General features: G+C 41.3%; 1 protein-coding gene across 4 annotated transcripts in view; it reads left to right on the forward strand.

Moving 5' to 3' along the window:
• LOC124788055 (proton-coupled amino acid transporter-like protein CG1139) overlaps window positions 1-16,364 on the forward strand; it is a 237,693-nt gene that overhangs the window by 142,511 nt on the left and 78,818 nt on the right. For 2 of the 4 annotated variants that reach the window (XM_047255131.1, XM_047255134.1), the window contains exon 2: window positions 14,451-14,673. In XM_047255131.1, the coding sequence (XP_047111087.1) occupies window positions 14,640-14,673 (34 nt within the window). In that variant the 5' untranslated portion in view covers window positions 14,451-14,639. Of the gene's footprint in view, window positions 1-14,365; window positions 14,674-16,364 lie in introns of those variants that run through there. The other 2 variants (XM_047255133.1, XM_047255132.1) reach the window with 2 other exon arrangements.

Below are 16,364 nucleotides of genomic sequence, written 5' to 3' on the forward strand. Positions count from 1 at the left end.
CCACAGTGGAACTCCAGCCCACAACGTCCACACTTATCACGCATTTAAGCATAGACTAAACACTTAAAAGTAGAAATAATTCATTTAAGACACTTAATATTACACGCGTTTTCGTTATTTGCAAGTCGCAAAAATTAGGTTCAAATGGCTCTGAGCACTATGGGACTTAACATCTATGGTCATCAGTCCCCTAGAACTTAGAACCACTTACACCTAACGACGTCACACAACGCCCAGTCATCACGAGGCAGAGAAAATCCCTGACCCCGCCGGGAATGGAACCCGGGAACCCTGGCGCAGGAAGCAAGAACGCTACCGCACGACCACGAGCTGCGGACAAAACTTAAGTCTAAAAGTTAGCACTTGAGGTGTGTGTTGTAACGTAAAAGTTGCTTATTTCCGCTTAAAACAGGATCTCGACAATCACCTAACTGCAATATCTGTTAATTAATTTGTTCACGATAAAATATAACTTCTAATTACTAGTTATCACGAGCATTTCTTGATACTACACAGCGTTTACACTTGTAAAAATACGGACTGCTGCTAGATGTATGTTTATATGGTAACATAAATACAAAATCTCTGATCACGAAATCTTCAATCACCCAGATGAAAGACATATAAAGGAACGAACCTTACTTATAAAATGTGCTTCACCTAATCACTTTTCTCCAAAAAAATTTTCTCTCTTTCACTGCTAACACGGACGCAGCTACAGTCGGGCACCAGAGCTGACAACCTGTTATGTGGAGTAAACTCTTTGAAAGTTAGAAAGTAAGAAGGATACAATACATGGAGCGAAAGGCTATTTACAATTTCAACAGAAACTAGACTGTAGTCTGAAACGGAAGCCATAATTAATAACGGAGTGACGCACAAATGTAGCCTGTCTCTGACTTTATTTAATCTTCACTATAGCCGTCTTGTGAGAATCAGCAATTACATTGACACTGACGATAATTTTCATTTACTGTTCCGTCTCAGATGCAAATTTTTATTTAGATTACATGTTTCGATTAATCAGGATCATTTTCGGAACTAAGTAGTTGCTTTACAGACCCGTCTTATCTGCTCAGAACCACATATGAAAGTACTGTGTTATTTGAACTGTACAGCAAGCTGTGAAGGATATCAAGAAGAAATTGTGCAAGAGAATTAAAGTTCGGGGAAAATAAACGAAAACTCAGAGTCATTTATCATTTGGTATAGTAGCTGTGTGTACAGACAAAGTTACTGAGAGTCAGGTTCTCCAGTTATGCAAACAACTTTTTTTTTAAGGAAATATGAAGCAACATAAGCACTGTGGTTTGTATATGGATTTTCAGCATTCTGGATTAACTGCAGGACAGCAGCTTGCGTTAACCATTTCGATATAGAACCAGCCACAGTTGCAAGATTCAGTTTTATTTGATAGATGACTAGTTTCGGGTTACCTGAATCCAAAACAATTTTTTCCGAACAGTTATACCCCATAATATAGCGAAGTCAATTTTATTCGTGAATAGTGACTGATATACAGTATGTTTGTTCTGCCACTGTTCATGGTTAAGCGTGACTTTGTTATATGTATATGTACATATTATCTTGGGGTGATCTGTGTGTTGTTTCGGAAAATACTGTTTGGTCAGTCTGGGTGACTTCGAAAATGGTTCAGATAATAGGAAACTAGTCACTAATCATATAAAAAACGAATCCCGCAACTTTAATTACTTATATATCTAACTGTGTTTTGTTTTGTGAAAAAGTGTTACTTGTGAGTCAAGTTCCGCAAAAACAAGTAAAGTGTTTGTGTGTGTGCGTTTCAACAACAGATTCGAATGCAGATTGAAACGAATGTTTCAGAACTAATCATGAAAAGCTACCAGTGTACAATAGCGTAAAGAGGATCCTGCTAAACTTAACAATGCAGAATACATTAAGATCTAAATTAAAAGTACGCTCTGACGATGGCACGCATGTGTTTGAAACATGTTTGCGTTTATACAAAAAAAACAGTAAGAAAAGCATTTTTGAAATAGATGAGATTTGTTTTTACTGAAAATAAATTTTAATGTTGGAAACATTTCTGATGATATACATATTGAGTGCAACCTTTTACGGGACGATAAACAGTTCTGACGAGAAGAGTATAGCTTATTAAATGAGATATGTAGTAAGGAGAAACTATCGAACTCGAGAGAAAAGAAATGTATCTCTCAACTTCATTAAAAGGTGAGGTACTTCGCTAGCACACAGTATGACGCATCACAGAATCGTCGACTTGGTAGCGGAGATAGATGTGTGCGTGTGTGTGACCACTGTCATTACGGGTTTACTGATTTCGAAATACCTACTAGACCGCTGACCGCTACTCGTGTGGCTGAGATCACTAAATTTTCAGAATGGCGAGGTTTCCGTCAGAGTAAACAAGTTTAGGGTATTCCCAGTAGGCTGCATGTGGTTTCATCTTTCATCATCATCATTAATCTGTATCTGTATGATCCGTACATCGGGACTTGTCTGTCATTCTAGTTTGCTGACGGAAAGACGTAGGTTTAGTTCATGAAAAAAAAAAAAAAAAAAACACTGCTTATGACAATGTCGTTAGGTGACATTTGTAGACTGGGTTTAGAGTTGTGACTTTCAAAACTCAGTGTGCTATACAGATATTTATTTTATTATTGTAATCGATTTAAGTGTGAAATCTTGCTGAAACATTGTACGTTGTAATAACGAAACGAAGCCGCGCGGGATTAGCCAAGCGGTCTAAGGCGCTGCAGTCATGGACTGTGCGGCTGGTCCCGGCGGAGGTTCGAGTCCTCCCTCGGGCATGGGTGTGTGTGTTTGTCCTTAGGATAATTTGGGTTAAGTAGTGTGTAAGGTTAGGGATTGATGACCTTAGCAGTTAAGTCCCATAACATTTCAAACACGTTTGAACATTTCTAACTAAATACCTGTTTTATAAATTTCCTTATTGCTGTACGACTTACGTTTCTGGGTTTATAAAAGGGAAACGTAGATCACAGAGTACTAATAAAGTCAGAGAAACAAGGTTAACCAAGTGTTTCGATTTGTTAATACAATACATAGAGTTATTTCAGATTGTCCAGGTCTGTGTTTGTTTGCAATCTACTTCGAGCTAAATAAAGACATGTACTTCGATCCCATACGGTTATTCTGTGATTTAACACCGCTTTGAATGCCCTCAACATTGTGCAAAGTGAATTAATTTGATCTTCAAGTCACAATTAAGGAAACAGAACAGTGTAGTCAAGAGCTCTCCAAGTGCACGCTAACATACCTTAAGACATTTCATGTAGTCTTTCAGAATGGTTGAACACTGAAATTTAACGTTAATCCAGTTCGATTGTTTACAATCAAAAATTAAACTTTCACGAAAATAGAGCAGCACAAGCAGGAAAAAATACCGTATTGTCTGGGACATGTATTGAATGTTACTTCTGTCAGATATAAGTCTGTTAACAAGTATTTCACTGAGATTTGTAAATAATATTTTATGGGCTTCGGAACGTAACACATTCAGTTAGTCGTTATAAAGGACAGCTCGCAAATTTTCTTTGACAATATAGACTTGCTTGTTAAGAGAAAGTAACGTGTAAGTACGTCATCAAAATACCGGTGGGAAATTTGTGGTAAGTTCCTATGGGACCAAACTGCTGAGGTCATCAGTTCCTAGGCTTACACACTACTTAATCTAACTTACGCTAAGGACAACACACACACACCCATGCCCGAGGGAGGACTCGAACCTCCGACCGAGGGAGCCACGCGGACAGTGGCAACGCGCTTTAGACCGCGCTGCTACCCCGCGCGGCAATACCGGTGGCATGCGCAAAGCCGTGGTTTTCCGGCACCTAGAGAAAATCAAAGAACTGTTCTAGCAACGAATAAGAAAACATTGTATGTGCGGTTTTATAGATGTCTGTTTATCTGTTTAAGTTAACCAGGACTTGAATTTGTTGATAAGAAGGACTATATAACCTGTAAGTACAAAATATAATGATGTAAGGAACTTCTGTTAAAACTTCCGGGCTGAAGGGTCAATGCATAAAACTGTTCATGGACGTTTCGTCATCATTTAGGGGGACATATTCTGGCGCAATTTGTTGATAGGCGCGCCCCTCCTTCCCCTCCTCTCCTCCACACCCTGGCGGGGACGCCCACATTGCTATCCGCGCCGCCCCCGCCAGTTAGCCCGCACGCTGTTCGTTCGTTTCTTTCGGCAGTCGACTAGACTTAATCGAGTTATCGAGTAGTTGTACTTTCCTTTGTAGCTCGCGCCTCCGCGTCATCGTATATTATACCTTTCTGTCTTGCAAATAGCTAAAACATACCTACAAGAAAAGATCTGACTAACCTACTTTGCACACGCCGTACAAAATATTTGCTTGTCTACCTGAATCTATTGCTACAGCAGAAAGAAGTTTTACAACACTGTAGCGTACAAAGACATGGCTGAGGTCGACAGTGAAGGAGATCGACTTAATGGCATAGCTGTGCTGAACACTCACCCTGACATTGATTGTCCTATTGACGATGTAATTAACCAATTTGCCAGGAAGAACAGGCGCATAGAATTCATCATTTAATGCAGAGAACCACAACTGCAACATTTTTATACCAGAAGATGGCATTGTCTTGTATATGTGTATAATCAGTTTAAATACATCTTTCTTAAGCTTTGCATGTGACTTGATTATTTTTTATTACGGTAAAAGTAAAGGTAGAAATCTTTAGTGCCCCTCCTTGAGATTCTTTTGTATCCGCCACTGTTCTGACGTGAGCACAGAATTGCAGTTGCCAGTGTTTCATACTTGAAGATGTCCTCCACAGACGATAACGAAACGGTTTATGCGTCAATCATGGTCTCTCACCCTCAAAGTTTTAACAGAAGTATAACATATTTCCTTGATGATTTAACTAATAATACAAACTGACTTCTGAGACAGATGATAAAAACTGAAAGCCGGGTACTGAGAAGGTCCGAAGGAACAGATGGAGTAATGGGCAGATACGATTCGAATCTTATGATGAATTGTACAAAAAAACAGAATCTGTAGTGTCACATAGTATAATTTACTGTCATTCGCTGGAGCAACGAAGTGATATAAGGAAGAGGGTTATCGGACAGAAGAATATAACTTGAGGTCTATATCGCTGACAACAATGTGTTGGTGATTCATCGAACACATATTATGCTCACGTATTATGATCTTTTTGGTTTCTGAGGACCCCTTTGCAGGATTCACCATGGATTCTGCAAACAGCGATATTGTGAAAAACACCTCGCTCATTTTGAACATGAGATACAGAAAGCAACAAATAGTGGTACCCCGTGTAATGAGATGTTATTTTCAAAACATAAGTTTCTCCTGGGGAATAAAATGTTCAAACAGCTGACGCTTTTGTCAACCGCCAAACACACACACACACACACACACACACACGCACGCACACACACCGTAAATTACCGGCGCAGCCACACAGTCAAAATGACAACGTCAGAAGCTATAGATAATGAACATTACGCCACGCGGGGTAGCTGCGCGGTCTTGGGCGCACTGACACGGTCCCCCCGTCGGAGGTTCGAGTCCTCCCTCGGGCACGGGTGTGTGTGTTGTCCATAGCATGAGTTAGATTAAGTAGTGTGTAGGCTTAGGGACCGATGGCTTCAGCACTTTGGTCCCATAAGACCTTACCACAAATTTCAAAAATAATGAATATTAATAACCAACAGGAGAATTGTGTCCATTGTGTCCATTGTATCGTAGTTACACCCTCGCCTACAGATGAACTACTTAAATGGGTATGAGATGTGCGATTTGCCCAAAACAATCCATCCCAATAACTCTTAGAGCCAGAAAAAAATTAATAACTGCTAAATTTCCTAGATGTTTGGACAACATGGTTGTGGAGTAACAGCGATTGATATAAAATTAAGTCGGTATTAAGAAAACAGTCTTAATCGCGTTTTTTTTATTTATTTAGTGCCGACCGGTTTCAGCCCAGGGCAGGGGGCATCTTCAGGGCGAACATACGGTGAAATTGCAATATATATCTTAGACAAAAGTAATGACAACCATCTTATAAGAGTGCATTACGTAAATATAATGTTCTACTCGCTGGTCAATTGCTGGTGGCGTCACGGCTACCAAGGTGTGGCAGGAGACTGCAAAGAATTTACCTTATGCCTGGGTTTATATAGTAAGGTATGAGCACATCAGCGTACACAACGCCTCCAGCGGTGACCAATGGTAGACATCTACGCTTAAACATTGAAGTATAAATACAATTTGTGTTAAGTTTACAATATAAAAAAAACATGTTCATTGTTAAAAAACACTGTTACATAAAGAAATTTCCACCTATGAAAGCTCCCATCTTAGGGACACACAGATAACTCACATGCTTCAGAGTTAGCACAAACATGCTGTATATGTTCTATCGATGGTCTCAGATTTGTGGCTGCAGAAGCAGTCCTGCGTGTATTTAAATCAGAGAAACAATTTAACGTCGGCCGAGAAGGCAACGGCCAGTGGGAGCCTATTGTAGGAGGTTAACTGGTGACCGCCGGGGCGCAGCGGTCTCTCACAGGTGGCCTTGACCGCCAGCGGCCCGTGTGCCCGAAATGTCGAACTTTCCTCGTCATCCTCCCACCTAGCTTATATTATTTTTATGTTGTTCCAAGGAGAGTTCAAAACCTGCAACCAGAAAAACTGCAACATTACTATTGCTGCTAACTTATTTGCTTCAATTATTGCAACAAGAGATATTAAACTGTAGGTTTCCCTTTTTTGTATGATTTAAAACTCTAAAAATGACTGACTGCTCCCAACTGACAGAAGATTCGCCCACCACGTCACATAAAAGCCAGGTTTTTCGTTACTTTTACCGGTTATCCATGTTGTCGTCACCCATGCTGTTACTGTAAGTATTTCGAGATAACGTGCTGTGTTTAAGGAACAGCTGCAGTAAAATTGTATGCACTCTATATCAGATCATAAAAATATCAGCAAAGAAAAGTCTATAGAATGTGGTGAGAAATTAGTGTTTTAATGGTACACGTAAAATTAAATGTGAAGTATATATGTGGTGTCTGTTCTTTTGGATATCATTTGTATCACTGGTGCAAGTTGAAAATTTGTGCTGGGCCAGGAGGCAAAGAGGCAAATGTGTTGACCAGCACACAGTCTGGATACAGCTGTCACCACAATCACACTGACTGCTCTAGCACGCCTTCCGTCAGACCCAGATTCTCGACGAACACTACCCAGTACTGATGTGGTGCCCCCATTCAATCGCCTTATTACTCCTAGAATCTCACCATTCCCCATAAGAGTTAGAGCTTAGTATGCATTTGCACTGAAGGGACCATTGGCCATCACCGGCTTGTGTGTGTGTGTGTGTGTGTGTGTGTGTGTGTGTGTGTGTGTGTGTGTGTGGTTGTGTGTGTGTCACCTGTTCTTTCAGACATGTCTGAAATAAAGTCTTCCCATGGTTCGCGTGGCTCCCCCCGTCGGAGGTCCGAGTCCTCCCTCGGGCATGGGTGTGCGTGTTGTCCTTAGCGTAAGTTAGTTTAAGTTAGGGTATGTAGCATGTATGCCTAGGGACCGATGTCCTCAGCAGTTTGGTCCCAGAGGATCTTACCACAATTACATTTGATCCTGCAGCCGGGAAGAATCAAGACACAAAGTAATTAAAAACATTAGCTACCAATGGGCATTGATTTATACCAATGGGGCAAGTGTGGTTGTGCAGTTGTACTGGCAACTGTGTCCATATGGCGTAGTGGTCAGCGCACCTTTTTAGTAAGCAGGGGACCTTTCTTCGAAACCTGGTCGGGTACAAATTTTCAACTTGCACATTTGATATAAATCAGCTAATTTATTTTATTCCTGTGTGTCTATATAGGAACTGCTATGTAATAAAGTCACAGATAGCCAACAGTATTTTAGAGAGTCCGAAAGGAAGCTACATGGAAGTTATTTCTTCAAAGCTGTTCCATATTTATTGTAACTTCATATATATTTTAATTTCTGAGTTGCTTATACTTGAGATAATATTGCTTACCAAACGCCAAACAGCTATAAAAACAGTCAAAGTTTGCTCGAAACTAATTGTCAGTTGATGCTTAGTAAGATCGAAATGGATATTTCCTTTACTATATAAGTGGTGAAAGGGGGTCGATTCACAAAACATTCGTCGAGTTCTAGGATGCCCATTCCGTCGTCGTACAAATGTCCACAGCTGTAAATAAACACATGATGTGCCTCTCATCTTATGATTAACATGCTAGTATTCTTGTGTAGAGAAGAACCCGTCTAGAGTATTCGATTTGTGCCCAGTGGACTTAGGCTCAAGGACAGATCTTAAGAATTAGAAGAATGAAGATTAGAGTTTCAGACAAAATTGGCACATTTTGTGCTTGACAAGGAAGGAAACAGGCGTTGGTCTCTTGAAAGAAATGCCTCAGGATTCACGTAATGTGGTGTGGGGAAACCCCCAGTGAGTGAAATAGGGATAGTGAAATGCTTATATTCATTGTCTTCCATTTGAAGATGAGGCAGAGTCTTTACTAACATGGACTGGTGAGGCGCACTGGTAACCACTTGTATCCGCGAAGAGTGGGATCTGAATCACACATAACAATTCTGCTGTTTCTATACATCGATTAATGCAAATTCTGGTCACATCTGATTTCATTACACATCTTGTGGAACCTTTTTCTAATTCTGCAAAGGTCTCACAGTCGATGGAACTGTAACCTTTGATATTCCATCCATTTCTTCTCAGCTAATGCCACATTGCACTCTATGGAGGTTATCTTATACCTATTGATGCTGACGTCTTGGAAAAAATTTCTCAGCTTCATTCTTGAGTGAGCTTCACAATTATATGATGTGTGTTAGGGCCTAAGTTTCCATAGACGACAGTTAGAGAAGACAGTGCACAATATTAGACAAAGCTGGGAGAGGAAATCTTCGACATTTCCAAAGGAATGATCATGTGGTTTGCTAAAAATTCTTAAGAAAACCGGTAGAAAACCACTGTCTTGATAGCCAAATGGGGGCATGTACCAACAGACATTCAACATTCAACAGACATGCTGCCCCGTACACATTCTTCACGCTAAGATGGATGTCTACCGGTGTTCATCCTTCGGCAGTCATGAAAAGAATAACGGCATGTTGGTCCTGTTTGGATACATTTAGTAATAACTTCGCCGTAGTTCACGGTTCCACGCATATCGGAAATACACGAATACCACACTAATCCCTTTACTGCATGTCAGTGCTATTATACCCGCAACGGAGTCACGCTACGTTGCTTATACACTGCAGCAACGCCCTCAAACAGAAACTTTTTGATCGCCACTTATAGTACCTAGTCTACGGCTTTGGATTACGAGGACTATTCGGAAAGTAAGGAACGATAGGTCGCGAAATGGAAACCACAGTGGCGAACGTGGTGAAATAAGACAGCACCGCTGCTTCTACGAGCAGATAGAATGCCACTGGAAATTTCATGAAATTTTTTGTGTCTTTCAAGAATTTCCAGCCGAAACAGTTCTAACACATGTGGGACTGGTTCTGATCTATCTTCCTACCACAGTTGCACAAGGACGCTATGTGAGTGTTTTAGGAATCTGGTGTTGAACCTGTGGCCTGCAACACAGGAAGATACCATCTCACACATGCAGATTCAGAGGGGTGCAGCAGTATGGACAGTTACGTAATCAGACAATGAGCTCAATGTCAGTTCCACTACACTCACTGTAAAGGAAACGTTATCGCTAACAGAAATTAATGTATGGGTTCAGGTGTAACGCTATGTTGGCAAAAAATGAAAATATTAGATTTTCGTTATTAAGGTTTATTTTTACTCTAAATATGATCTCATGACACAGCACTGTTATCAAAATTACGTACAGGATGGTGAAATATTGATACTGGGTGTTCACAACTGTGAAGCGCCATTCCTAACTATTATAAGGTTCTTTAATGGTAATATGGTTGATGCCCATGTCACTAAAATGCCCAAAGAAAATGCTCAAAACTGAGTGTGGGTGGATAAAGAGCAATAAAAAGGAAGTACACAATTAAAACAATTCATAACTCTACAGTGGCTGATGAATCCTTTTCGTTAGCTTGGACATCTTCTATGTCTACTTCTATTAAGCCTGAAAATCATTAAGATGTTTAACTACAGGTCACGGTTGAATGTACGAAAATTAGGAGAGACGGAGACGATCGCAGTTCTGGGTGTCAAGTGAATATCACATGCTGGCGTGGGACGAGCGCATCTGATTACTCGTACTTTGTGTCAGCAGTGGCAGTGGCGGCTGTTTGCGCGAGCTGTCAATCTGAGAAAGTATTCTAAAACTTTCTCACCTGTTTAACACCAGTCTAATTCATTTCCTACATCTTTAGTGAAGCTGAGACTCCTATTTATTCCCTAGCTAGCTTAACTGGCATGGTGTACTTCATTTGGCTGGAACAACAGGTATGTCATTGCCCTCGAATCGCTCGCAAGCATTATCTGTTAGTGCTTGGTGCGATTCTCCATATTAGAAGACTTCGCAATTTAACTCCTCACGAGTTGAGACAAGCCTGTGAACAAGTGTTCACATAATGACTCTCGAAATCGTCTCAGCGTGACGTGAGTCACCCTGCTCAAACACACTATGATTTTCTGCAAGAGATGAAGCCAATTACTCTGCCCGCAATTTACCTATATCAAACCTGGTGGCCACACATTTTCTTTCTCGCGAATCATGGCGTTCGTGCTTGTTATATCTCCAATCATTGGAGCTTTTGTAGCTTACCGCAGGCGTCATTTCTTTCGTAGGGCAAAGCATAACCTCTGCTGATACTGAGATAAACAGCTTTTTCTTTCTTGCGAGTTTTAATGCAGGTGGCTACACCGAGTCACCAATGTTTTGAGATGGATTTCTTCAGACGTTAATAGGCCATCCCTGGCTGTGCTCCTGTAGAAAGGCTTCCTGAAGGGTAGTCGTTAGAAGCAAGGCAAGGGCTGCTTCCACTAGCGGCTTACGCAGTGGCAATGGCGCCTCATTGTGTCCGCTAGGTGTCCTGTGGTGAGGGTTTCATCTGCACGAGATGGTGTGCCATCATAAAATTCTCTTTTCCCTCAGAACTGCGACTAGTAACTCGGGTCGGGGAAATTACTTGTGTGCAATTACTAGTGTGAGTGTTAGTGGTTTACATTCACGAAATGTCAGTTTGTTTATTCGGTTCACTTTGCCTATCAATAAAATTCGTATATTTTCACATAACTATGTCGTGTGACATATCGAGTTAATCGGAATTGTTTCAGGAATTCAGTGTAAGGTGCTTTATTTGTTTGACACCGTACACAGTCACTCTACTATTTTCATGTAAATACCTTTTGGTGATACTGAGGAACTCATAAAGTGTAAGTTATACATTCCGTATCTAGAAATATTGTATAGATGCAAGCATTACGCAAAAAAAAAGGATGGTGCTGAACCACAGTCATGCACTATTTTTCTAAAGAATAAACCACCATTTGACTGTATATTACTGCATTTTTCTTCTGTACTTTCTAAATTTCGGATTTTAAGCCCCTATCGAGTACAATGCTGAAAGTTCTTACAACATTAACACGTCATATCTGGTAAAGTCATCACAAAGCGGACCAACAAGTCTAGTCCTGTTTACTAGCCTCGTTTACTTGCTTTGTGCTGGCTTTACCAGATATGATGTGTTAATGGTGGAAGAACTTCAACATTATACATGATAATGGTGTAAAAGCCAAAATCTAGATAGTACATAAGAGAAATGCAGTAATATAAAGCCAAATGGCGGTTTATTCTTCAAAAGAAACACAAGGTGTTTCATAAGGAATGGTAAATATTTTAGGAGGTGGTAGTATAGACGAATTGCAATAAAAAATGCCACATAACATGTGTCCGATTTTTATTGAGTACAGAGATACAGCTGTTAGTATGTAACCCAAACAAACTTAAAGCAAAGGCAAATGAGGACGTTCACCCTTGATTTTCAAAAATTCCACCAGCAACTTCAATGCACTTCTGACTTTTCTCGATAACCACATGTAACTCTTCTGCGGTCATCTTTAGATTCTTTTATAAGGGTTGCGCTACTCATAATCCGAACGATCAAATCAGCTGTCGCCGGCCAGTGTGGCCGAGCGGTTCTAGGCGCTTCAGTCTGCAACCGCGCGACCGCTACGGTCGCAGGTTCGAATCCTGCCTCGAGCACGGATGTGTGTGATATCCATAGGTTAGTTAGGTTTAAGTAGTTCTAAGTTCTAGGGGACTGATGAACTCAGGTGTTATGTCCCATAGGGCTCAGAGCCATTTGAACCAAATCAGCTGTCTTGATTACTTTTTGTCCTTGTAGACTTTGTCTTTCGCCCATCCAAAGAGTCAAAAATCAAAATGGGTTAGGTCTGGCGACCTTGGCAGCCAAGAAGATTGCCCATAATCACCGATCCATCTTCCGGGGAATGTTACGTTTCGATGATGTGTCACCTGATGACTACAATGTACAGGTGCCCCATCATGCTGGATGAACATATGCATTCTTGTAGCTAAAGGAATCTCCTCCAGAAATGCTGGAAGCTCATTTTCAAGGAAGTGCAGATAATGAGGCCCTGTAAGACGATGCCGTAACACAACAGGCCCAGTCAACTGATTCTCTGTCAAATCAAAAACATTTGCAGAAAAGCATTCTTGAAAATTTGTGTTCATAATGGTATGTGGACTTTTTTGAGACCACTGATGTGAATTACGGGTGTTATTGACGCCATCAAGTGGATCCATCAGTGAAGAGTAAAAATGGGATTATCTGGCGATTTTCAAGTGTGCAATGACGAAATTCCAATCGTCTCTCTTCGTTTCCTGATCAAAGGTGTTGAATCAGCTGTAAATGATATAGAAGGAACCCGTGCATACGTTATGTTCGCATTATTCTTGTATGTGGAACATCGGTATGTACAGATATCATACATGCGCTTGTTGAAGGACTACGTACTACCGACTAAATTATGTCTTCTACTTCATGAACAGTCTGTTTATTTACACGTTCAGATGGAATATGAATGCTGGACACTACATCAGAAAAACGCAGTGTATTGAACACACGAGTAAAGGCTCTTGAGTCTCGTAGTTTGCGGTTAGGAAATCGTATGCTATATTCTCTACAAGCAGCAGCAGCGTTTCCATTACAAAACCCGTACACAAACACCATGTCGGGATACTCAGTAGCCGGCCGAAGTGGCCGTGCGGTTAAAGGCGCTGCCGTCTGGAACCGCAAGACCGCTACGGTCGCAGGTTCGAATCCTGCCTCGGACATGGATGTTTGTGATGTCCTTAGGTTAGTTAGGTTTAACTTGTTCTAAGTTCTAGGGGACTAATGACCTCAGCAGTTGAGTCTCATAGAGCTCAGAGCCATTTGAACCATTTGATACTCAGTATATGTAAATACGTGCGGCATGTTTCCACGCTACAGTACAGTAGACTTGGCCAACAAATCACAACGAAAAGTTCAATGTAAGCTAAAGCACAACTTCACAACGTAAACATCAACATTCTACTTCTGACATTCGATAAATGCGCCCTTAGCAACCCATAGCAACCGGTATACCAACACACGAATCGAAAATGCATTGAATCTGTGTACTCAATAAAAATTGGACACATGTTACATGGCATTTTTATTTGAATTCGTCTATACTATCACCTCCGAAAGTATTTACCATTCCTCCTGAAACACCCTGTATATTACTCACGTTGCCACGTACAATCCTAATGTCGGCTGTTTTCTGCGTGGACTAGCTTTTCCCTGGTTGTTGCATTTGACCAAAACTCTTCCCTTCTCCTTCTCAGCTTGCCGACGATCACAAGAGACTTCGGTGTCGTGTCTTTGACTAGCTAGTGGCAAGCTACATTCTCTTACCTCCGTAAGTGCAAGAGTCATGTCACTATTGAAGAGAGAAGTTTTTGCGCAATCTCGAGATTATTCCCTCACATGGAGTCGAATATTTGATTGGTCTTAAAAGCGATTCAGTGAGTAGCTTATCATGTTTTCTTTAGATAATATAATGCCGTATCATTTATCGGCGTCCACCGAAATGTGAACCTGCAGTGCTGCTGGACCATTTGAATGCCACGATAAAGACGTCGCTCTGACAACAGAATCATTTTTAACGCAGCTGCACCGGTCGGTGGAGTGTAACTTTTTTTCTGATGCAACCGCCGCAGCCATTTTCATCACTCAATAGGAAGCGCGATGACGAGCCCGTTTCTTAAGAGCTGTCGCTCTGAATTTCCTCCGCGCTGTCGCGTTTCCGACTGCTGGGTGTCCCCTGCGGATAGCAGCCACCGCAGAATCCGGCGCCATCATCCCGGCGCCTCACAGCTGCTGTGTTTTTCCCGACAGCAGGTCATCACGCTCCGCAGAAGGAACTAGCGGTTAGAGGCGAAAGCGGTCACGTGACCCCGCTACCCGGCGAACACCTGACGAGGGACGTCGCACGCGCCGCCGCCGACGCAGCCAGTGGGACCGTGACGCCGCCGACGGAAGGACAAACAGCAGCGCAGCGCCTCCGCCGCCCCGCCAACTCGCACCATGGGAGCCTCAGCCGCTAAGCAACAGGAGAAAGGTACGGCGGTAAAGGTTATGTGTGTGTGTCTGTGTGATACATGAATCTGCATATGTCTCTTTTTACGGTTTCATGCCTGACTTGGTGAAAAAGGAAACTTACATGATCACTTTGTTGTCAGTCTGTCTGTTCGTCTGTTCAAAACCCTAGTAGACGCGTCAAGTTGAAATTTGTATCACATATTAAGGTTACGGTCCCTTGGATACGTACAAAAAAGAGAAGCATCAAGTCAACACAGTCAAAAGCTACGGCCATTAATGTACGTAATTTGATACTCGCAACTCATTCATCAAAACCTGTAGTGTACTTACTTTTCTCTAAAATAACGCAATTTGGCAGGAAGCAAGGTTTCACTGTAAAAGTAAAGGGAAAAAATCCGAAAATTGTTAATTTGTAATTATATCACACGAAACTTTTTGTCATTTGTTATCTGTCTGTCCGTCTGTCTGATAACTCCTTTTTTATCAGGAACGAGTAGATGTATCAAGTTGAAATTTTTGCCACTTACAAGGGTCTATAGTCACTTAGCGGTGTATTAAGTCAAGGCAATAGTTTGATACTAGCAGATTCACTCATCGAAACCTATAGTAGACTTTCCGTTGACCTAGAATCATCAAATTTGGCAAGAAGCAGTGTTTACAATCAAGGGAAAAAATCTGAAAATTGTTAATTTGTAATTACAGCACACGAAAAAAAATTGTCATTTGTTAGCGTTGTGTCCGTCTGTCCATCCTTCGATTAAGATCCTTTTCCTCAGGAATTGATGGACGCATCAGGTTGAAATTTACGTCAGTTACTAAGATCTATGCTCTCTCGGTGTTATAATAAACGTTTGCTTCTAAGTCAACGAAAGGAAAAGATACTGTCGTTTACATCGCATATTTCGACGCTCACAAACTCATTCATTAAAATCTATAGAATACTTCCCCTTGATGTAAAATGACGAATTTTGGCAAGGAGAAATGCTTCGCAATACAAGTAAAGGAAAAGAGTCAGAAAACTGTTTATTTGTAATTGTATCACACTAAAAATATGTTCCTTTTGTCATTTGTTATCGTACTTTAGAACTGTAATTGAAAGGCTCTCGAAAGTCTGGGACCGATATCTTACCAGTTTCAACGTCAATAAAGCGCAAAAATCTTCGAATGAATGCAATGTCTGTATACATTACTATCCCTGGCATCGATGTCCTCCCAGTATCAACGTCAATAACGGTCAAAAATCGTAGAATGGATGAAATGTCTACATATATTATTAAGATTGTATGGCATCCTCAGTGAGTATGTCCTACTCGCACCTGGGCAGTTTCTTTCTCTGTGTTAGTGGTCTCTCTGGATGCTGTTCAATATCAGTGGAATAATATTATTCTCCACCATCTGCATTTCCTTAAAAAGTTAATCCTGTAACCCTACTCCGACACATCATTCCACCAGTCTGTTGCCTCAGTGGTCTACTGGTTACCGTCTCTCGACGATGCTGCGGAGTTTCCAGTCAGATCATGATCCGAAGGTCAGCCACTGGCTTCACTAAGCCTTATGAGGTCGAACGAGGAACTAGAAAGCAGCAAACCGGTGGCGGCGCTAACTCTAAAGAACTGTGAGGCAGGCAATTAGTATTGTTATTATTATCGTCTCCACCTTTGAGATCTAATTCTGTCCTCTTTACATCGTGTCTGCTCGGTGTGACACTTT

Source organism: Schistocerca piceifrons, chromosome 3, assembly GCF_021461385.2.
Source record: "Schistocerca piceifrons isolate TAMUIC-IGC-003096 chromosome 3, iqSchPice1.1, whole genome shotgun sequence".
NCBI lineage: Eukaryota > Metazoa > Arthropoda > Insecta > Orthoptera > Acrididae > Schistocerca > Schistocerca piceifrons.